This window comes from Phasianus colchicus, chromosome 20 (assembly GCF_987193195.1).
Source record: "Phasianus colchicus chromosome 20, bPhaCol1.hap1.1, whole genome shotgun sequence".
In the NCBI taxonomy this organism is placed as follows: Eukaryota; Metazoa; Chordata; class Aves; order Galliformes; family Phasianidae; genus Phasianus; species Phasianus colchicus.
In genome coordinates, this window is record NC_143455.1 from 10139836 (window position 1) to 10164310 (window position 24475).

General features: G+C 38.6%; 1 protein-coding gene and 1 long non-coding RNA gene across 2 annotated transcripts in view; one reads left to right on the top strand and one right to left on the bottom strand.

Moving 5' to 3' along the window:
• The window catches only part of CA10 (carbonic anhydrase 10 (inactive)), a 157654-nt gene that overhangs the window by 118834 nt on the left and 14345 nt on the right, over positions 1 to 24475 (top strand). Inside the window, exon 5 of the mRNA XM_031598711.2 lies at positions 2363 to 2548. Coding sequence (XP_031454571.1) covers positions 2363 to 2548 — 186 coding nt within the window. The remainder of the gene's footprint in view (positions 1 to 2362; positions 2549 to 24475) is intronic.
• LOC149915381 (uncharacterized) overlaps positions 1 to 24475 on the bottom strand; it is a 177155-nt gene that overhangs the window by 110008 nt on the left and 42672 nt on the right. The window lies entirely within an intron of this gene.

The window sequence follows — 24475 nt, forward strand, 5'->3', positions numbered from 1 at the left end:
CTTATTGTACAAACATGGCAAGTCAGAAAGTCTCCAGAAATTAAAAATAAAATAAAATTCTTCAGCATTTGCACCTTTCATTCATATGTAATCTGAGTAAATGGCAATCATAAGACACTTTTGCTCTTCTAGTGATCAAATACCCTTAATAGAAATGCCATTAAAAGCCTTAATGGTACAGAAGAAATGGCACAGAGACATCAGGGGCCGTTTGCCTGGGGTCTGGATTGCAATATGTGGCTCTTCCCACATGCACACACTCAGAACAAGAGAACCAGTGCCCCAGTTAAGCCTAAAAATGCTGAAAAAAAAAACAAGCCCATGCATTTTTTATATTGAACGTCTTGAATTTTGTCCTTCCTGGTGATGAGCTCGTATGCCTGTGCAGGAGGTTCTTGTGGTTTCGCTTAGGTGTTCAGCTCTCCCTGCGGGTGGGCAATGAGGCATGTCGGATACTTCAGCTCATTACTGGTATTCTTTACCTGCAGTAACGTAGGGAAATCCTGCTTTAAAATGGACAATACAATCTCATTATAAGCACTGCGTCTTTATGAAAGGGAAAATGAGAAAGACAAATGTTACTCCTGCTCATGAATTTGGCTCTTATCATTTCCCCTCTCTGCTCTACAGAGAGTTATTTCATTCATATTAGAGGTTATTTGGGTCACTTTTACCTAAAGAGAGAAAATAATGGTAACCTAATTTGAGATTGGTGGCAATTTAAGTAAGAAAATGGATTCGGAATATTTTGCACTGTTGCTAAATTTAACAGAGTGCTCAGTGAAGCGTGAGCTTTCAGATGTGAATAGGAGGCTTTCAACCATTTCCCCCTATTTGTTTTTCAACTGCATTTCTTAGCATTGTTAGCAATTTCATCTCATCCATCCGCAGCGTACTGAAACTGCATTCAATAACCTGACCTTTCACGTGTTAATCTAAACTTGATATTTAATTATTTGGTATGCAAAGTCAAGCATAAAACTAAGGAGCAAATAATATTTATTTACAAATAAAATCATGGTGTTTTACTGGAGATGAATGGGAATATTTGTGTTTACTGCTTTTCTAAAACCACTTGAAACTGTTTATTTTGAATAGGAATAAACAAAACATAGACGGCGCATATCAAAGTTTAAAATAACCACGGCAGTCAAAACCTGTTTCATCTCATTCATTTGGCTGCATCGCACACTCTGTGCAGTATAATTTTTTTACAACATACTGTGCAACAAAACAGGTCATTTAAATTCTGTAATTACTATTACAGATAAAATGACACTGCGGCACTGTTAATTACTATAGTACTGATGTAGTATAGGATATAATACATAATAGTCATGTCTTTAATTTTAAATTGAAGTGCAACAAAGCATATTATTGCTATCCTTCCTCTTCTTAATGTAAATGAATGCTATTCAAGTGTAGCATTTGCATCCACGCAGAACATTCTTAAATAAATCACTCTTCTACTTTAACTCAAGCTGGCATATTGCACTTTTCGATGACATGTAAGTTAAGGAACCTCTTGCTGTAGGACCTTCTCCTGTGACAGAGGTAAATGTGACAGAATTATATTCCGTCAAACAAAAAAAGATTTCTACAATTGTTTTCTGATTCATTACAGAAAATGTAAATCAGTTTTCCAGTGAAGTGTACCATTTAGTCTTTTTAAAAATAAAGCTGAATCTCAAAGACCATTACAGCTACTTGAGGTGTAGGAGGAACTGGAGATACTCATCAAACCATAATTAATTTTGTACCACTGTGGCCAAAACTTCTGGCAACTGTAGAATATCCAGAACAAAGAGCCTTGCAGAAGAGGACAGTGAATGGGTCGACTGCAGCATCAGAATGAGCAGGGCTCCCTGCTTTATGAATAATTACCTCCCTGCTTTTGCAGCACCTTTACTTTTGGATAACTATTATGAATATTGAAAGAAGAAAAAAAATGAGTTAAATTTCAGATTTGTTCAAGTGTACTTAAATCATTTATACCAGCAGAAATGTCCCCATTTTCAGTGGAAAAATTTAGTAATGAAGTCACCACTCAGATTTTGGATGAGAAATATTCTAAAAGCCTACTTATTTAGAAGTCTAATTTTCTCGCTCATTGTGCTAACCATGTGCCCCTGGATAGAACATCTACATATGGATTTACAGAAATGTTTTAATGTACAGTGTAAAATTCACATACTTGAAGCATGTCCTCAGGTCACATATTTCATCACACAGTAATAATGAGATACAATGCTACATTTAAATGAAGATGTGTAGGATGCAAAAGCTGGCATTATGTGTAATTGGTCTCGAGGAATTACAAATGATATTGAAAAATACACTTTTTGTCCCCTATTCTATTTAGGTCAGCGGGACAATGTATAATACAGGGAGACACGTTTCTCTACGATTAGACAAAGAGCATTTGGTCAACATCTCGGGAGGGCCGATGACATACAGCCACCGCTTGGAGGAAATCCGGTTACACTTCGGAAGTGAGGACAGCCAGGGATCAGAGCACCTTCTCAATGGACAGGCGTTCTCTGGGGAGGTATGTCAACAAATTCCGAGTGACAAATGAAGCAGCATGGAATGGTACACTTTTCATTTCCACCTGAAGGTATTTGCAAACCAATTTGCAACAAAACCATTGTTTCCCTTAATCCAGTGTGGAATTCAGCTTTTATATTACTTTTTATTCCCAGCCCATGCATGGCTAAATGTGTGAGCTGTATTTAAAAAGAAACTGTTTAACTGCACTCAGGGACACCCTGTATTCACAAATACACTGCTTACAGAGCAACCAAATATGTGGATCCTTTAACTGCCAGCATCTCTCCTCCACGTATCTTAACAAATAAGGCAGTGCTTCAGAATAACCATAGGGATTATTTTTTAAGGTACTCTGTAAGTATCCTATTACCTTTCTTTTGGAAGATCAAAATGAATAGTTTTTTCATAGTAAAGAACTTTGTTGGGGAAGAATCAATTACCATCTGTAATATCTATCACAGATTCTGATGATCAGACAGTTAATGAGTGTTATTTTCTTTGGTGTTGTGCAGCAGCAGTTATTTAAGATCAGGACATTAACTGTAGGATTGTCAAATGATGTTATAACTGATGGCAACTATTTACTTTGAAAAGCTTCACAGATACATAACATAACCAGCAGCAGGTTTTTCATGAAATTACTCATGTTTTACACAGCTGACTTCTGGTTGCCTTAAATTCTGTGATAAGTCGGCATGAAATGTATGACTTCTTTAAGAGCCTAAAGTTAGGTGCTTTATAGTAAATTAGTATTTGTTTAGCTAATCATATTTACAGGTACCCAAATGAAAGCAGTTTGACTGAACAAGAAAGAAATATCCAGCTGAAACACACCTCTGCACTACATACAACATATCAGTATTGTTTCAGATGTTTTCAAAGGAATAGACAAGTTAGAAATTCATCACTCATAGACTATAACAGTAAATGTGTAGAGCATTTCTGTGGTATGCTTGATGTTAATACTTAACTAGGCTCTGTGACTTCAAAAATAGAAGTTTCAAAGCACAGCAGTAAGTGCAGCTGGCATTGGATTGATAGACTTTAACCTTCTTCTCTGGAGACTAAACATGACAGTTTATCTCCTTCAGCCTTCCTTCCTGCAGCCAGGTTAATACTGACCTAACTTTGGCCTCAATACATTTCTATTCTTGAAACAATCAACACAGAACAGCTGTACCTGAGCCACTGTCCTGTTATGCTTGAAATACCACTGAGTAACTTAAAGAAGGTCCACATCAAAATGCCAGATGATGCAGTGAGACTTCAAAGTGGAGCTATGCAATGGTTTCTTGGAGGAGAGCAGGGTAGCAAAGCAGCTGCTCAGCTGGGAGAGCTACAGATGCTGCTGGCCCAGCTGCCCACCATCGCCGAATGCCCGATTGCCTGCGAGCACCATGGGAGTTCCCTGCACAGCCTTCCATGAAATCAGTCAGGATGTACCTTAGATGCTGCACAGCTGAGCTGTCCCACTTGCCAACCAGAGCCCTAGTTTAAACGCCCTGAATCTCTTCCAGGCAGTGCTCATTTCCATTTATTGGTTAAACAGAAAAGTCAGCTTTCTAACTTTGTTTCCCAGCATCATCAGTGAAATAGTGTGAATAGCTTCCTCTACCCTCTGTGTTGCCTCTGGAGTCTCTAGATCAAGGCCATCACCTTCCTATTATTTCTGAATTATTGCAATAATACATTTTGTCAGTATTAGGTATTATTTGCTCTATTTTACTAATAGATACCTCAGTTCTCTACTAATAAAAGCAGAAAATCTAGCTAAGTGGAAACCACCGTCAGTCAGTCAGTGGTGCATCACTGGATCCACCATATAGGAAGGATTCATCTGATTATCTGAATTCCTCCTACTGTGAATGGAACAAGATGGGCATCTTCAGAGGATGAGCATTCCTGATAGCTAGAGACAAATCTCTTAGGACAGGACAAATCACTCAGTGGAAATGCATCTGCCTTGACAAGAGAGCAGATAAACAGCTGGCCAAGTAACTTTGATTAAGATGTCTCCTTTTTGGATGGTGGAGATGAATTCTAACCTTCAAGGATGTGCTTTTCAAAGTTTCAGATAGCCATTTTGGGCAGTCAAACAGATGAGTTCCAGTAAGGTCAAGTGTTAATTATCAATTTGGATCTGTATCTTCACAGTTAAGTCTTATTTATAGAACACATACTGTTTCCAAAGCACAAACACAGAGTCAAATAAATCATGTTGAATAGCATAGGTGTAAATTTGCAGTAAAGGATGGCAACTGACAGTGTTCTTGGGATGCACATTCACCCATACAAGCGCTGTCTATATAAATAAGTTATTTCCAATAAGCTCTCAGCACTAGGAGATCCAATGTTTACAGCTCCCAGCAACTAGAATGACAAAACTATGGACAAGTTAGCTAACTTCATGATTGAGTACATGACTTTGTCAGGTAACATATGCTTTCAAGAAAGCTGCTGCTAATTATTATCACTCCTGTGATACTGTCAAAGGAGATAGGATAAAGAAAAATAACTACATTAGTTTAATTTAGGTTGTGCAGCAACCACAGCAGTGAAGATTTTCTGGTTTGGGCTTTAGCAGGTGAAGGCAACCAGAGAAGAATCATTGCAGGATTCCACCATTTGATTGCTGGTTGCACAGTAATGCCCATGACACTTCCTCGTTGCTGCTGTTCTTATTTATTTTGGACAAAGTAACTATGGTGTTTACTACAACCTCTGTCTTGCTATAGAAACAATTCCTGAGTTACCCAACCAGCGTGATTCAATTCAATCCCCTCTTTTCCACTGACACTGACTCATCAACATCAGTGCACTGGAGAGAGGAGGGGAGCCTTGGGCAGCTGGGGGGCAGAGCACCCCTCCCTAACAGCACTGGAAACTTAGACTGGCTTAAACAGACCAGAGTTAAATCCAAATCCAGGGCAGGCTAAAGCTGCTAAGCGGCTCCATTATATTTTCAATTATGAACAGTTTTCCTTATACATCTGGAAATCAAGCTGAAGATCCACACTAAGCAAGAGGCCTGTTTTCAGAATGTTTTTTTTTGCATAGCAAAGATGTTCTGTAAGAGCACAAGCACTCAGCAAGCTGGAGAGCACTGGAGTGGTACCATGGAATGAAAAACATCCAGAAATAGCAATTCGTTTCAAAATGTACCATGGTCTGAGCGATACTGAGAGGCTTGTAATTTCCAGGCTTTAGGTGCTAAAGTCTGTCAAGAGAGATCTGGGTACCTTTTAGCCCCTGATGATCACTTCAGTAGACAGAATAACTGAACTAACGCCTAAATAGTTTCAATATAAGGGCTTTAAAAATGAGTATCAGATTATCATCAATACATTTAACACTGCTAACATGGAAAGAATGAAAGGCTTTGGAATGTTTAAATAAATAAATTGAGCATTTCTTTGTGCCTCAGATACATACTTGAGTGCATTCAAGTCTCCACTCTTTGCGTGAGCATCCTACTATTGTGTAGCAGTTCAAAGAAAATCTTGGCTCAAGTAAAGAGCACCACTAAGACACCAGTCAGTCATGTCTGCTGTCTAACGTCTCCATGCAAAACTTTGCTTCTAAAAGCATTTGCTTCTAACACACGTGTCTGTATCATTAATGAGACCATCTTTCCTCAGAAAGGAAGAAACAGAGAATACAGCAGAATAGTGCTGCTGTTCAAGCTCTGTCTACCTTGTTAAAATATAAAATAAAATAAAGGCAACTGAACCTACAAGATTCATGAAGAAAATTGGACCCTTTAAGCTTTACTCCAACTACCTCGAGGCTGCGCATTGTAGTAGTCTTATCTACAGAGAGGAAGAAAGTCAAGGAGCTTAATTATTTGATGTTATGCACTTTTCAAACAAGACTCCATACTCCAGAATATAGATATGCACATATAAAGCAAAGATTTATTCTTTTCTGCCCACCAAGTCATCTTCTGAAAACCTACTGATAGACATTATGAGCACAAAATGACTTCACCTCCTACATAAATAAAATGATAGCCACGAAGTGTCTGGATAAATGAACATATATTGCATCTACACAGAAAGTTTGAAACCAAGATTTTTTTTTTTCTGCTGCAAAAGCCAATAAAAAATTGAAGCAAAATATAAGAAAACAGAGCTGGGAGATGGAGGCTAGAAATTCTGAAAACCAGCCTTCTACTACTTCATTTTCTAAGTGGAATCAGGCAAATTTTACATGAGTAGGGAACTTTGAATGATAGTGAAGGATTATTTATCAGAGAGATCAGTGTTGCAAATCCAACTTCTGATATTTTTAGAAGCAGGACTGACAGATAAACAGCCTGTGAGAAACATCAGCCAGCTGAAATAATTTAATCCAGTCTTCTGCAGAATTAGAACGATCTCAACCGCTAAATCAGAAAAAGTGATATTGTCATGGAGGCCTTCTGCACACCTCTGATTTGCCTGCGTAGGTCTGAATAACCTCTCCCAAAATGCTTCTGTCGGTATTCTTATACCAAGCAGAAAAACTTTACTGGAATAGTTTTGATACAGCCATATATGAATTACGACGTCAGTGATGCTGGTGAAACAAAGCAAGTCACAGCTCATCAGCAGGTCAGAGGAAACGGTAGGCACAGGCTGACCCTAAGTGTACTGCAAGCCAGCCACATCTCCTTTTATTGGATGAGGCCCTAACTTCTTCCAAAGGTAAATGTTAGCCATGCTTCTCTGTGACATTTGGCTCAGGCCTCTGCCTCCTTTTCTGCATTCTGCACAAAAACATGTTTTCCCCATACATTTCCCTGTGCAATATTTACTATCCTTCATCCAAGCCTGGACTTCTGTTTGCTTTTATTTCCCTGTAGGATCCTCACTGATGTGAGGATTTGAGATTCTACCAAGGCTGTTCAACAAAATACAGGGTAGCACATCATCCTTCCTCAGGAAAGGCACATTACAGCAGCAGGTGATGCCCATTGCCATAGGTCATCTGTATTTTGGAAATTTTTTTGGAAATGATACGGGTCATTTTTAAGTGTTGCAGCCAGAAGATAAGTTTACTGTATTCCTGTGCTGATTAATGTTGAAAAATAAGCCTCTGAGGGCAGTACCAGATGAGGGAACACATGTCTAATGGAAGGGTGGTTTAGTAAAATCTCTATAACCTTCAGATTAATGTTCAGCTTCAGAGGAGAAAGTCAATAGGATAATGAATTAAACTGCTAGAGGAATAGAATATAAATCAGGAAGAGGTGGAGGCATTGTCGTTACTGCAGCATAAGGAGGCTGTTCATGTGAGTAATTCACAATCAGTGGGGGATGAGCACCACGTCAGGAGCAGGAATGCACCTCTGTCCATCCCAAGGCCTACAGGTGGGTTTCACCAGAAATGTTACAAGATGCTCATACACACAAAAGCCACAGAGTTACAGTTCAAAAGTCATGCTTATTAAAATTGACTACTGTGTTTTTCTAAACCAAAATCAAATTTTGTATTTTCTGTTAGGTGGGTTTTATTGCAGATTAATATAAGAAAATAGCAGTGAGCAATGTATCAGCACAAACTCACCACCTGACTGTGGTGTGCCGTTTGAGAGTTCTGAATTATCCATTGCAAATTCTATTCCACTCTCAACTGACTGCACAGGGAAATCTGGCATTTTAACAGAGATGTGATGCAGGAGGGCCCAGTCCATCTCCTTTTAATGCTGTGTGGTGACACAACGCCTGCCCCCTGCATCTGGACCCACAAGACTTTAAAGTGTGGTCCACCAGGGGAGATAACCAGACAGCAGGGCTTGCAGGAAGGCATATTGGAAACCAATGCTATTTGGTGAAGTGAAATTCAACAGAAATATTTTTAAATATTCCCAAAATACATCCCAAAGAAAAATGAGCTGATAAAGCAAGTTGCTAAGCAAAAGCAAAAGAATTGTTGACTAAATGCTAAGGCATTTACTGTACCTGAACCCAGGAATAAAACAGTAGGTGACATCAGTGTGGTATAAATGGAAAGGGAAGATAAAAAGATACACTTCAGTTCACTGTATATTTTCCTGTCAGCTACAGATTATATTGTTCCAGAAGCACTGCGTGAAGTAGCACGCAATAATTAACCATAGTTTGTTCTCCTAAACATGGGGTGAAGTATTATTATTTATTTTTCATCCTCTACACATATGTGGGTGTTCCTTGCCAGAAAACTTCTCCTTTGGAACCTACTTTTCTGAATCTTACAGACTATCCGTCCTTTAACGGAATTGCAAAAACTGCCTGAGCAAACTACAAGCTCTATGAAAATGTCAGTTTGTGTTCATGTAGCAACACAACAAAGTATCTGCTGCTTGGAATAGTAAATGTTGGATTTCTTAGGCATAGAGAGAAACAGATCCCCTTCAGTAATAAATATATTTTTGCACATGTTTAGATTTCAGATACCAACTGTTCTCATTTCTGGGGGGAGGGGGAAGTGGAAGAGAGTGTCAGTGTACTGAGAGCACAGTCTGTCACAAACTGTAATCTAAATCCCCTTGGTGCCTCAATTTTAAAATCCAGCATCATAAAGCAATAAGGTGGAGTTTTTCTGCTTAGAGTAGCAGCTGTAGGATTTGCTCTTTTAAACCACTGGGACAGTAAAACATTCAGCCCTCTAAACCTCTGGTGTCACTTATGAAGTATTCACTTTGCCTTATTCCAAATGATTATAATTTGCTTGGGATGGCTTTACTTGATATTGGATGATTCTTCTTTAGTTAAAGAGCAATTTACCTCTGCAGCCCAAAAACTACATTTGTTCTGCAATGGCTTTTATGTTACTTGGGAATGAGTTTTCCGTTACACTTCTCATAAATTTTAACTTTTTCCACAAATGTATTTAATGTAACATTCCAGAGAAAGGAGGAATTACACTAATTCCATACTCAAAAGTTCCTGCAGCCATGTTCCTGGGCAACCATAGAAGAAAAGAAAAAGCTTATATGAAGTTTTATCATCTTCACAATTTACAAAAGGAATAAAAAACAGGGAGTGATTATTGCTATCATATTCCTAAACAAAACTATCATGAAAGCCATGGAGTTTTGTCTAGACTGTACCATTTACTATTTATATAATGACTATCGACCTCAGATCACACACACACACAAAAAAAGCAAAGCCTTTTAGCTCAGTCTCTTTTAAGTGATGCTTTCTCTGACTGGAGGATAAATACTGGCAATCAGACCATTAACAGAAGAATCCAAAGTTAAACAACGGATGACACAAAAACTTTCAAGTTCCATCACCAAACCCAATGAAGTTTCTCAGGCACTTGCATATTAGTGCTGGGCACTCAGGGCCATAGGTATCCTGGTTGTGCTGACTTGATTCATACCCAGTTCTGGACCTTCTTAGGGCCAGAGAGAGCATGAATGGCCCCTATAGCCTCCAGAGACAGGATTCACTTTGGAATCTGGCTATGGTAATGTTGGGGTTACTCTGAACAAATGGAAGAACTTCAAACAGCACGGTGGCCCCATTCCTGCATGCTCCATGCTTGTTGGTCAGCCCTTCTTGTGGCAGGCAGGAATCCTGGCTCATACCCCATCTTTCCCACATCTCATCTGGACTCTCTGATCACTGGCATTTAGGACATGAGTGGGGTGGGGAGCACATCCTCCAGGGACTGAATTAGCCCAGGAGTCTTTCTCCAGGGAGCAGCCTGACGTTTTGCTCCTCCCTGATAATAATTCTTGTTGTCTAACACACTGTAGCAGTTGTGAAGCCTTACCATTTACTCTCTAACCTTCAGTTTATTTCTGTAGCTTCAGCTCCTCCTTTGTTAAGTCTTTGTCCCTTAACCTTATGTTTAATAGTTTCTTAAGAATCATTAAGAGGTGTTTCAGTACTGTAGTAAAAAGATAACTAAATCATGTCAATGCTAGTGGACTTTTTATTACATGTTCAGGGAACACTGTAAGAGCTGCAGTTTTCACTTAGCATACCACTTTGACCTTCCACCACACCATAGACCTCTCCTTAATTAAAAGCACACAAGCTACAGTGCCTCCAAGAAAGTGAAAACACTTTAACTTTGAGGTATTTCATCCTAACCAGCTAGTTCATCAACAATTTCAATGAGGACTAAGAAGGAAATACTTTTAAACATTCTTTCCTATCACAAAATTGTGATAGATAATGGATTTGCATGTTTTACAAACAATAAAGAGAAGTGAACTTACACTGTTACTGTTTTACGAGCATGTTCTGAAATGATTACAATTAGGTCAGCTTCTCAGGCATACCTATCTTTAAAGCAGCACATGATAGCAGGTACATCAGCATTAACTCTACAGAGAAAGGGAATTCACAAGGTTAAAACATTTCTTTAAGGTCCATTTTCTTTCTGCTTATCTTTTAATATCTCACCTTTACTGTCTGCACCTTATTTCTGGATGAACTACTGGAAATCACTTCACACATCTGCCAAGGCTTGCTGGATTCAAACTCATCAGAAATGAACAGAATGAGAAAGTTACTTTTCAGTAGGTTTGTCTTTTTCTCCACTTCAGCTGCCACAGAAACATTCCTTAACTGACACTTTGCCACAGGCACGTTAGAAAAGCACCATCTACAAAGTAATTACTCTGGAAGTTCTACCAAAGAGAGTTCTGGATCTTAGCTAGGAAGATCCATTACTGTCCATCTGTCATATCAACTTTTATTTACCGTTTCTTATCAACATATGAACATGTCAGTCCCAGAAAATTCTGCTAATAGCAGAATCAGTCAATAAAACAGTCGTTCTAATTAACTCTCAGTACAGGACTGATCAGCTACTGCTATAATATTCCCTCAAATACATAATTCCTATGGATCAAAAACAGATCTGTAAATTTTCATTCTGAAGGCACATTCAGTGTTAACACTATATATGGGGCGTATTTGGTTATATGATTTTTTTGTCCTTTTCTCTTTATTGATTTTCTGCTGGTTTCTTGAGTCTTCCAACAATGTAATCACAAAGCATTCGAGGACTTCTCTGTCACCTTACATGCTGTCACCAACCCAGTCAGTTACATTGAAGCCTACACCCAAAGCAAAGCAGAGCAAAGCATGTGGGTATAGTCTTTACAGGCCATCATTTTTCACATTCATTTGGGACTTAATATTACAGTATCCATGGCTGCAGGAGTTTGGCCACCCAGTTCTCACCTGGTGCTTTTTTTCCTACCTACCTTACAAGTCTGAAATACTCTGACAAAGTTGCATAGAAAGTTTTCCATCAAAATATCAATGCAGCACTTTTTCACTAGACTAAAGCAGCAGAGGAGCGTAGATTTCAAATTTGGTTTTAAGATTCTCCAGAAGAAGCAAGAAACAAACCCCAATCCCTTTTTTCTTTTCTGAGAGAACAAAAAAAGCTTATGGTAATATACATAAAAGATGAATTGGTGCACTTGTCTGAAATAGGGAATCGTGATTCAGAAAAGTATAAAAGGCTTCTTAGAACAAGTATACTCCAGCTGTCAGGTGGTTTGAGGCTAGTGTTCATCTCTTGCTCTCTTCACATAAAAAACAGGGAAAGGTCAATTAAATATAATAAAAATATGCTACCAATAAAAGCATAATTAAAATGCATAAAGTATTTGCAGAAGTACCCATCATGGGTGAAACTTAAAACCCTCTATAACACACTTTCCCTATCAGAACACACTTATTCTTCAAACACATAAACAAATAACCAAAGAGACAGGCAGAGCTGTAATTCTAATTCTGCACGTTGTGAAATCTCTTTATTGCTTTGAGGCTTGTGAATTGTTTCTAAACAGCAATGTAGCATTGACTTGTAGGGACAGTTTGACCTGAAATACAAATTACTGCACCAAAAGCGTTTCAGTTAAGTCAGATTTTGGCACATATTGTTCCATCTTTAACTTCAGAGCAGTGGTCACAGTGAGCTGTTTCCAGTGAGGTGGGCTAATGGGCAAGCTGGGAAGAAAGGCACTGCTGTGGTTTTGAACAGTACAATTCATCCCTGACCATGCTGGCTTTCTGCTTCAGGCATGGTAGAGCTAGAAGAGAGGCAGTAGACAAGAATATTTCTATGTGCTTCCAGCTCTGCAAATCACAGCCCAACCCTAACAGTTCTGGTTTAAGGCAGAGTTCTCTACAGGAATCTGAAAGCTCCCAAGCAGTAGATACCCAGATTGCCCCTTTGACAATCTGCCTCTATCTACAAACAATCCTTTATGCACATTTATCGTCTTGCTGAGGAGAGGAACACCAAAGGAAAACCAACAGATTGCTGTAAGGTAAGCTAGGGTGATGAAACACCGGGTGTCCAGACTCTTGACTAAATCAACAGACATGCTGGCAGGAAATCAGGCAGATATCCAACAGCCTCTGTTTGTTTTTCAGCAAAAGTTCTTTGAAATCAAGTTCCCTCCACAAGGTACTTTGGTTTTGACATGTAAGCATTTTCCAGCAAAACCCTTTTTCAGCAAAAAAAAAATCCCAGCTAGTTCTGCTTCTGATTACTGCAAGGCCTTATTCTGCGTGAAGCCCAAGGGTGTGTTCAGTCAAGAGGATTTTCACTGTTTGATTTGTAGCTTAGAGCCTTAGAGTGCTGTTTCTCAGTTACAAAAGGTGCAATAGAGGAACTGTTCTCCATCCTAACTGGCAGAGTTATTCCCTGCGGTAATTAAAAAAAAAAGATCACATTTATTCTCCCAGATTCTAATGAATGTCTGTTTCATTCTCATAGGATTGTCTTTTAGAAACCCAGACAAATGATGAAAGGAAAAATAGCAGAGTAAAAAAGAAAATTAAAAACTTTTTCCAATGGCCTATTTGAAAATACACACATATATTTTAGGTATATTGATCATTAGAAACAAATATGGCAAAGAAAGCTGGAAATCTTTTATTAGAATTCTGAGCTTCTGGACAGCAACTCTGAGGTCTGTTCCCACAACTCTTCATATACATTAACAGACCCATTGAAAAAAAATGGAACTATGAGCATGTCATCGTATATGTGAACTTCACATTTATTTACTCAGAATAAGCCAGAAGAGGAAAAAGTGCTATGGTATTCAGACCAACTCCTTTGTCTAAAATGAAATAGACTTCTTTGCTAGCACAGAACTGATCAGTTTTTTGACCCCATCCATCTTTCATGTGATTTGTAAACTCATGAGCATTTTGCATGTGGTCACCAAATCACCATGGGGCAGCGCAAAGCAACTCAATTTTATCTGGTGTGTTGCTACATAGTGTTCTGGTTTTTGTGCTCTAAAAATGGTAGCTCATATCTCAAAGTGAACAGCCATGATTAAATCTAAAGACTGACATGGTTTAAAATAAAAAATTTGTAAGTGAGAAAAGGCCATAAAACCAACAAAATTTCTGAGTTGTATCTTCTTATATTAGCTTTAAGTTTGTCCTTTAATGTTTGTGAAGAGGAAAATAAAAATGAAGTGAAGAGCTGGAAGAGACTGTCTCCTTTTAGTTCACTGCTTTGTTTAGAGTTGAGCCTGAACCAGAAATCTAACTCAGATATGTCATGCCTAGAAGTGGTCACTTCATGTTCCCTGTAGGTATTCTGAAATGCTGATAGCTGCTCACAACAGGCACTAATGATAGCCCTTATAATGCTTTTTGTCAAATGCTTTACAGTCATTAACATGCTCCCCATTAACTATCAATTACCTTACAGCATAATTACTTTGCAGATTTTACAAATGGGTGGGCAGAGACAGAGGCTGAGTCAACTGCAGTCATGACAACGGGCTGTGGCACAGTGAGAACCAAAGCACAACAATCTGTGGTGTGTTCAAAGTCCCAGAGATGTTGCCTACCTGATTTCTCAAAATTCGCTCATGGGTATCTTGAATAGGCAGATCTTGTCATTTTCTGTAGCAGAAATCAATCACCCCAGTGCACTATACACTGTGCAGATGACAGCATGCAAATGCATTAATGGATAATCATATGAATTTCCCATCAGATACACACAATATTCTGCCTACCTGTAACAGAATCACTGCCAAACACTGAAGTCTATCCTGTAGTGAGCAAGCTAAGTAGATCTCATAGCACTCTTTTGAACTGCAGTAGGGTTATAAGCATTAACGGTATTAAAAGCCACTGAAGCAGTGAGAATAATTTACCAAGATGCATCTTCAAAGATGAAGGAATGCTGATATGGTAAATATCTTTTAAAATATTTCTAAATGCATAGTAATTATTATTTGAAAGCAAAGTCTCCGATTTATTGAACCATCTAATTTTCTTGACAGAGTTCAAACTCTAAGATGCTGACTGATTCTGATCAGCAGATTGGTAACTGAAGAGCTGTTTTGTCACATTGTTGCTAATGGAGCAAATCAACTTTTCCTTAATGTGCAGATATTTCATTTGCATACTGTTTATAGTAGTCATCTCTGTGGAAAGAGAAACCATCACAGTTTCTACAAAACAAACTGAGCTGTGGTAACAACAGTAAAACAAAGATAGTCTTTCCTTGTAATTTAAATTCACATTGAAAATATGAATTCTGTGATAATGGCAGGTCCTGTGCTACTGTTTTTTGTTGGTTTTGTTTATTTCTTATTTAACGCAAACAGCAAATGGACGTTGCAAATCTTCAGAAAACAGAAAATAAACTTTGATGTAACAGCAAAGACTGTCATGTGCTCCAGGGCTCAGAAATGGGAACAGAAAGGTTGGTTGTACACCCAGTATTTGGTTTGCCTGTACAGTCTTATTTTACCTCGCTCTCCACTTTCTCATCAAATCTATTCTCTCTTTATCCTGCCACAAAGAGAGATCAAACAGGTCAAGAAAATTCAGACAGCTTTTTATTGCAGCTGCAGCATCATTTCTGCTGAATTGCAGCACCACCCTATACACTTAGATTGCACCTTAATGTTGCTCTGCTCACATGATAAAAAGCTAGAGAATAATATTTAAAAACCATAGTTAATGTGGCCTTATATACAATTTTGTACATCAAAGCAAAAAAAATGAAATGCAGGGACAGTTTGGCAGCATAAAGATGTGCAATACGGTGACCTGCCAAGCATCTTGAACTCATACACCTGTGCTTTCAGAAACACTTGCACGAGCAACCTGTGACATCCTCAGAATGATGCTGACAGCAGAGCAGCAGTGCTGCCCCTTCCCACTGTGATAGGCCCCTGAAAAAACAGCAGTCTGTTTTAAGGCATATACTCACTAACCTTTTAACACCACTGCGAAAGAAAACTAACATATATTTATGGACCGTTTTGCTTCTCTGGGAAATGCACAGTGAGGAATAGCACAGCTGGATAGCAGAGCTGACGTTAGAAGAATGACATATTTTAAGTGACAGGTAGAAATAGGACAGAGAAGGGCAGGGGATATGTTGTGTTTACAAAAAGGCAACATGTATGGGTCTGAGTATGGGCAAGGAGCATGTTGTGAACTTGAGTAGCACATGCTGCATTTATAGGGAGCGTGGAAGGAGCATGGCTTATAAGGAATCCTGTCATTATGGGACATGCTCAAACTAGCCTGCTTCTGATTGTATTTTTTCTTCTGCTGGCAGTAACCAAAGATGGCAGAGGCCACCAAGGCAAAATTTAACTCTAATGAATGGGGACATTTTCAGTTCTGTGCAGAAATACAGACTGACTTGATAAAACAGTTTCAGTAGAAATTACAGGATGAAAAATAGACAAATTGAAATTTGGACTGGAGCACAAGAGCCAACAGCAGCTTCACGTAATGTGTCAGGGAACTGTGATACCCCGAATAGTAACAAATGCCTTTTTACATCTCCTCCTGAGAGTGTTACAGGTTTGGTTTTTTTCTGGAAACGTCCTAAAAATCTCAACGTTGATGCTCAAGCTCACAATTATTTTGAGCAAACCTATTTCCCCAGTGAGTTTCCCTCTTTTCTTCTGAGGTGAATTTCTACTGCTTGATTTCCAGTTCTGCACAGAATGATCTATTAGAGAAATAGCATTTTCTTTTTCCTTCTGGAAAATGTCAATTTTTGAACAAGATCAAATAATCTCCTGTGCTTCAGTATTGACTAATTTTAATTATTAAAACCTTTGTCCCAGGAAAAAGTCTTCAGGCTGTTTATTGAGAAAGCAGCTGTTTTTAATGGGATTCGGGAACGTCTTTACCTGAGGAGATCAGGGACCAGTGGAGACAGAATTCTGGCTGTAAGCTGGGCTCAGAATTCAGGGATTTTTTTCATGTCAGAAGAACTTGCTTTTTCCTACACCTTTTTTTCTATGTCTCCTTCTCAAAACTTGCAATAATGCGTTTTGCAAAGTCTATAGCATTAGAAGCACACAATTCATGATGCAGTAAAATTTAATATATATTTATATATATAAATACATGTAATATATATATATAACATATACTTCAGTGAGTTAAAACTCAAACACATACTATGCATTTATGTTATATTTATAAAAATCAGAAATCAATCTTTTGTTAGGTGTCATTCTAGGGATATGTAGTCCCCACTGCCATAATTTTATATAAGATCCTTCCTCACAACAGTCAGCAAATTGGTATTGTTAAAATATTAATTCATATTATGATTTCTCACGTTTAGGTTCGCTGTTTTTTGCATTGCTGCAAAATAATTTGATGTTTTATCAAGGTAATGGGGTAAGCACACTGCTGCTCCATAACTCAAAATCTAAAGACAGCACTGTCTGCATTTAACTTACAAGGCAGCTTCCCTTACAGTCATTACAAACCAGCATATAATCACAACAACAAAATTGTTTACCACGGTGCAATGAAATCAAATACATGCTTAACGATGTAAGCTTGACCAAGTAATAATGTAATGTATAGAATCAACATTATCTTCAATTAGGTGCCCACAATGGTTGAGGAGTTCCCAACATTACAGTTCAAAGAGATGGATTTTTATCTGCTCTAATTTTCAGCTCCATTTCATCTATGCACTAACAGAAAGGTTCTCTTTTGCTATGTGAGAGACATGGCACAGAATAATGAACGCAGCGAAGAAATGAAATAAAGGAAAGGCAGCAGGTGCAGCATCAGAACTGGAAAAACTACAGTGGTAAAATCTGTAAAAATAATAATTTCGTGGGGTAAAAATAAAACAAAATCCACAAGAGATATTGCTGGTATTAAAAGATATTTTCTCACACTTCTAACAAAGAACAAGAACAAGACCATTCCAGCCACTGCGCCCCAGCGTTTGTAAATATTTGTGCCTGCCTGTTTGCATGAGGTTGATGCAAACCCAAAGCTAAGTGCAGGACTGCACAGCCTGGGACTCACTCCTGAAGGCACTCCTCCTTCCAGCATTGCCGTGGTGCGTGGAGGTGCTGCTATTGGGGAATGGCCTCCCCTGCAGCTCTTTGCCTTTCCTACTTGCTTATGAGAAGCAGTTACTGAAGGAAATAGTGCTGCACTGAGGCCAACTGAAAGCCAGTCATTGTATAGCAGCTGCACCTTTCACAATCCCTAACTTAATTCAGATATTATTTCCCTGTGGAAGTGACACTGTTGAACCCATTCCGTTTGTGCTTCAGGGGTCTATAGCTCTTCTAGTGGGAACTGGAAGCAGCAGGAAACAAACAGTGCGTGGGATCTGCACAGAAGTCACAGACGTTCTGAAAGCCGGGCCCTTTGCCAGCAAGAACAAGGAGCTGCTTTCACATGACTGAGACCAGGCTATCTGCCAGCACTAACTAGTTTACTACATGGACAAAACAAATTTCAGTGCGTTTAATTGGTTCATCACCCAAATCCAGCTTTTCTAATAGTAGAAAGTTCAACAGACTGAAGATCCCTTCAGGAGTTCTGCATTTTAGTGTGTGGCAAATTCCCCAGTTTTCTTTCATTAAGGGAAAACACGTCTGGCCTTTCAGGTATTCCCATGCTGGTACTTTCAGCATTTCAGCTACATAAATTACCCTGTAAATGAATACAGACTGTGTTTTCTAATGGGAAAAAAAACTTTGACTTCTGTCCTCTGATGTGGAAATTCTACTGATACAAATTACAAGCGTGACTTTATCGCTGCTCCTTTTCCCACCATCATGATGACCATGAGGCGCATTTTGAGTGCTAATGACACTTAACATTCATCCATGTTTTAAAGAAAGGCATATAAAAGGCTTATGTTGCAAATCCGAGCTGATTTTGATTTTGTGCTCACCATCACTTCCAGTGAAGAGATGAATTACTGGTTATTAGTTTCCTAGACTCATCATGAGACAGATTACAGATTCATCTGAAAACACACACACAAGACCCAAAGCAGTCTATGCTCACAAACTCCCATTCCACAGACTTCCAATGTTGGCAGACCTGCTTTCAAGGTTAGCAATATTGCATCACAGTTTCACCACCTAGGTTCATTTGCCTTTAGCCTAATTCCTAGCTGAAGCACTATTCATTTTGTTACGATGAAGTTGGCTATGTAACTGATTTCCATTCTTCACCCTTTTGTTGGCTTAGCTCTGCATCCCGCTATTCCAACAGCCCACAAAAAGACACAGCAACAAACATGTGTCTATAGAATCTACAATTGCGTTGTATTTTTTTACTGACCTTCACTTTTTAAATTTCAAAACTTGTGAATAAGTGAAAATTCAGGGCATATTCACAGCTTTACCCCCTAGCGTTTAGATGAGTTTTCAGGTGACTTCTTATATCTAAGCATTTGTGTTATACAGGCAAGACAAACTACGTAGCAGAGGTCACTGGTATTTAGCTAGACTGGGTGACAATTAGCAGTGAGTTAGGAAAAAGGTTACTTCTGTGCTGAAATTTATAATCAGAAAGTTTGAGACGAATAGGAGAGGAGAGGTCCTTTTGCTTTCTGTGCAAAGCTGAGACTTTTAGTTGTGGATGCAAGGAAGCAGCTTTAAGAAATTATATAAAACAGGAAAGTGCAGAAAATACCTTTAACAAAGAAAACCACTGTTAGATCCTTGAACTTCAACCAACTGCAGCACAATCAAGGCTAAAGGAAAGGCTTCTGTGATGATCCTCTTTCTCTGTTTGTTTGTAAACTAATCTGCAGTTGTGTGGCTGTACTGAACTGCTCTTATCACGTGGTAACTCTCAGAGCCCTTTACAAGGTACCCAGAAGAATGTGTACTTATGATAGACAACTGCTACTGTGTGTAATTTCATGCCCTTCTAATTTATGCTGGGCTACCTTTGTTGAGTAGTGTTCGCCAGAATCCTGCTTTCCTCAACCAAATCTGCACTTAGAGCTGAAAAGCTTACTTATAACCAATATTTGGCTTAGAATATAAATTCTAAGCGCCATTTGTCTTTATAATGGGTGTAATGCCACTCAATTCATTAGCTACAAAGTAATTTTGTAGTTGTCTGCCTTAACTGTATTATCTTATACTCTTAAATAATTGATGCATTCTTGTTCTGGCTGTACTCATTGCCCCTCAACCTCAAATTTACCTTTTATACCACAAATAGGAAAATCTCTTCAGCAACGTACATAAACAAAAGCCACTTGTGCTTCCCTCAGATTTAAAAGAAGCTTCCAAGTTATTTTCTGCCTGCAGGGCAGTTCTGTGCCATCTCTCCTCTCAGTCTTTGACTCTACACCTTAAACAGGAAATCCTGGCATGAAATTTCTTCAAATTGTTTCTAAAAACTTTACTCTGGAGTATATCATCTCATCTACCATAGTATTAATGTCCTAAAGGAACTTCAATCATTTAATAAAACATTCACTCCAGAAACGCTTTTGGCTATTTTGTGTCAAGCTGAGGCTTTCCTGTGTTTGAGCCTTCAACTTACATTAAAAGATTTATCAATACAATCACTGACAATTAGATGCATCTCAAAAATGTTTCCCCTTTTTCCAGACTTTCAGTGTTTCCCTGCTGTTATTCATTAAGATGCTCAAAATCCAAGAATCATGGAGTTTCCTGCCAAAACTACTTTATTCCAAGTTTCTTTTTGCACCTTTTACAGGTGATGTGTTGTATATTATCATGGATCAGTAACACAAATTGAATTTCATAATCTGGCACTCATTATCCATCTTGGTACTCCCCATACTTTCCCTCCTGCCATTGAAGTTCAACCTAGGCATCTCACAGTATTGTTCCTGGAAAGCACAGGTATTTCCATTTCAGAGATGACAAGCTGGACAGAAATGGTTGGCATATTTCCTTACGGGCAGAGAAGGCAGTTGAAAATAAACTTCTTAGGTCACAAAGGAGCAATTAAATCAGTGCAGAAAAAAAAGTATCAGTAAATCATTCAGAAATATTCTATAATACTGCCTGTGTGCTTTGACGTATAACTTTTAATGAATATACACTATTTAAACTATTGGTTACTACTCCACTAGTTTAAAAACAAAGTCTGATTTCCCCACGTATATATACATCCCCAACATTTAAACACTGCTTCTCATTTGTAATCTTAACCCTAAACTCTACTTTGACTGCTGGGTATATTGCTATATTGGCATGTTAAGCTTCACTATTATTCCCCTCTGTGTTATAAGGACAAAAGGGAGGCTAAGCCTCGGTTCTCGCTAGCCCAAATTGTAGTAACACATCTTTGCTTGGTGTTTTACCCATCAATCTGTGATATTTCTCTTCTCCTGCCCATCATGCCCACTCTTTCAACTAAAATGTAGCTGTGCATGGTACTTTGGCAAGGTGCACTGAGAGCTGTAGTGGCATCACATACTGTTAGGCTTGAAATACAAATGCATCCTTTTGACATGCTACTGTGGGGTAACAAGTCAAATGGCAAAAAAACATTGATCTCCAATTCACCATGTCTTTGACTTGCAGAAAACAACTTCTGCTGCCTTCTGGACCAGCTGTGAAAGAAATACAGAGTTATCCCAGAAATTCAGGGCACTATTATGTAACTGAATCTCTCAAATTGTGCATTTATACTGAATTCATCATCACAGTGCTTGAGCATCTGTTGTATTTTAAATGAGAAAACAATTTAAATGTAGTGTTTAGTCAGAAATCCTGCACAAATCCAGGAATGATGACAGGCTCATCTATGAGCCTTTTTCCCCTATATTACCTCTATTGTCTCCTAAGATGCAGCTTTTGTAGATGATGGATTGGGTCAGTACCAAATTATAGCTTGCAGTGAAATTTTACATCAGCCAAGACATAATCAACATTAAACATTTGAGTTTAAGACTTCATTTTGATCCTCATACAAAGTGAATTGCAGAACAATGCCATTTATTTATGTTTACCAAGCTCGTGCTCATCTGCTAACAATGACTGACAAGAGTGGTTGACTGGCAGGTCAGCCAAAAATACCCCACGTTCAGAGCAGCCAGCAGCAGAAAGCTGCAGCAATGACTGCCCTGTCAGACGCTCTCCCAGTGTCACACAGACACATCTCTGTAGCACTGGGGCTCAGCTTGGGTTTTCCATCACTGCATTTCCTACTATCTGTAAAAGGGTGCAAATGATTGTGACACTTGGAATGGTTCTGGAAATATTTGGGTAGAATAATCCATCATCTCTTACACTCTTTTTTAGTCAGCCTGAACTGGGACATTTGTATTTTTTACTATTGTCTTGTGCTTAAAAAAAATTCTCAGGTTTAAAATATTGGCTAAAATACCCAATTTTTTTGTTTTCAAATGAATTAAAATGAGTATATTTTCCTCTGTTAGCAGCTTTATCAGTGCAAAACAAGCAGGTCAGCAGCCACACAGCTGTCCTGCTTCAGAGCTGCCTCACACAGACTCTCACAGTACCACAACACACCCCACTGGAGCACCTGAGAGCAGCGCCCAGGGATCTCAAACTCTTACTCACCTCTCAACTGTATGCCTGCAACTACAGATGATTACTATAAGTCCAAAGAAGCAGATGTTACTGTTTCAGTGTGAGAGTTATATGCTGGAGATAACACACAGTGCTAAGTACATGTGGAGGAAATCTGGATAAAGAACTGGACACCATTTGCTAAACAGAAGTGTTAGTTCTTGTTACTAATTGGTCTAATGAAGTATTAGACACCATTTGCTGTTTTAGAGCTAATTCCTAGCATGTAATTGTTTCTAGCAAAGTAGATTTCACAGCCGGGTACAGTTAACTCTAAACTGCATTTCCACTTTACTGCACAATGCACGACTGCATTTCTCTGCACAAGCTTCAATGCAGTTGTCTGCTCATAAACAGAAGATAAACAAGCTCCTTTCTCATGTTCTTAGACTTATTCTTTGAAATAAAAGAGAATTATAATCTTTTTTATTTATCTAGGATACAGCTGCTGGAATTGCTATAAATGTGGATGACAAGCCCTTCTATCAAACTGGTATTTCATAGGCATATCTTTTAAATCATGAAATAACTGTCAAAAGCAGCAAAGCAAACAACAGCATCCGCGTTTGTCAGCCTAAAGAACTTGGGTTTTGACAACAGTGAAGAGTCAGAGGAAGTTATTTTAAATAAATGGCTTTGGCAATTCTCCTTTATTGCACTAAACTAAGTCTTTTTAATTGATTTCAATCTTAAAACCCACAGCGTTCTGATAAAACAGTCAGTAAACTGCTGGAAGTCTATGTGGTCAAGTAACATTTATTTTACCATTTAAAAATGATCTAAGAACATCCCACACAGCTGTGGGCTCAGATGTATGAAATAAGACAGGTGGAGCTAAGGGTCAATTAGGAAGTACGTGGGTAATGCTGTTTCAGCAGATACTACATTTATTGGTAGAGTACTTCATGCATGAGAAAAAGATAGTTTCATTTTTCAAATAGAATTAACATGAATCTTAATTTCTATTTGCTTAAACTGTTACAGTATGCACTCTTCAGAGCCCACCAGCAGCCCAGTTCTTCAACTGTTACTGTGAGCACGTGAGCTGAAAGAAAAAGGATGCAGAACTCAGTTCTTGCCCCTCTTCAGTCCAGGAAACATTTAAGGCCAATTCTTAAGGAACACACTACTAGTGCTTCATCACTGTGTGTTTGTGCAGTGCTGCCAGGTTCTGACCCAATGAAACAAGACAAATAGGACCATGGGTTCTGAGGAGCCCGGTTTATGTTCTTACAGATGATGCTATGCCTTTCCATAAAGTACAAGGTACATTTAATTTAATTAAAACATACCTAAAAATATTTTATCAACCACACAAATTACACATCCTAGACATAGAAAAAATCTGGCATGGGTGTTGGACCAGAGGATGTTTAAGGTCCCTTCCGACCACAACCATCCTATGATCCTCTGACTCATTCACAACAGGAGGACCTCAGATCTCATACCATTTTGCACTGATAAAATTAATGTCACAAATAACTCTAAGGTGATATGTTGTTATTGCTTTTCCAAAATGGTTTTACAAGACCTGTAAGGGCAAAGATACTCTAACATAGGGCTATCAAATGTTATTAATGGGTTTTAACTCCCCAAAATTATTTTACTTGCTGGATTCCTAACTCTATAAAAACAGAACTGTATTTTTTTCCTTAACGAAATCTTGGCCACACTCTGCAAGGACTCTGAATCAAAACAAACATCGCAGTTGTTCCCTGAGCACTTCCATTTGCTTTCTTTCCCTGCTGTGCTGGAAATGTGCTTTGTGCTCACTCTCAATCAGGTATCTCAACAGTCTATCAGGTAGCCCAGCATAATGCAAATGTTAAGAGTTACAGATCAGCCATTCCCTACTGCTGTTCACTTCCTGGTTTAGATCTCTTGTCACTTACAAATCAGGATGTTTATGCACTCAATTATAACACTTCCAGGTGAGGATAGAGTATTTCCATTACTCTCAACAGGACTTCAGGGAAAAAAAAAAAACTTGTGAAGTGCTGTGAGATTTTAAATTCTCTTAGATTCATACTTCTCCATACCTCACTGCAGCAGAACATTTTGCAGCGAGCTGATATTTATAAAAGTGTTAAGCATGCACACTAGATCGGAGGAGTTTTC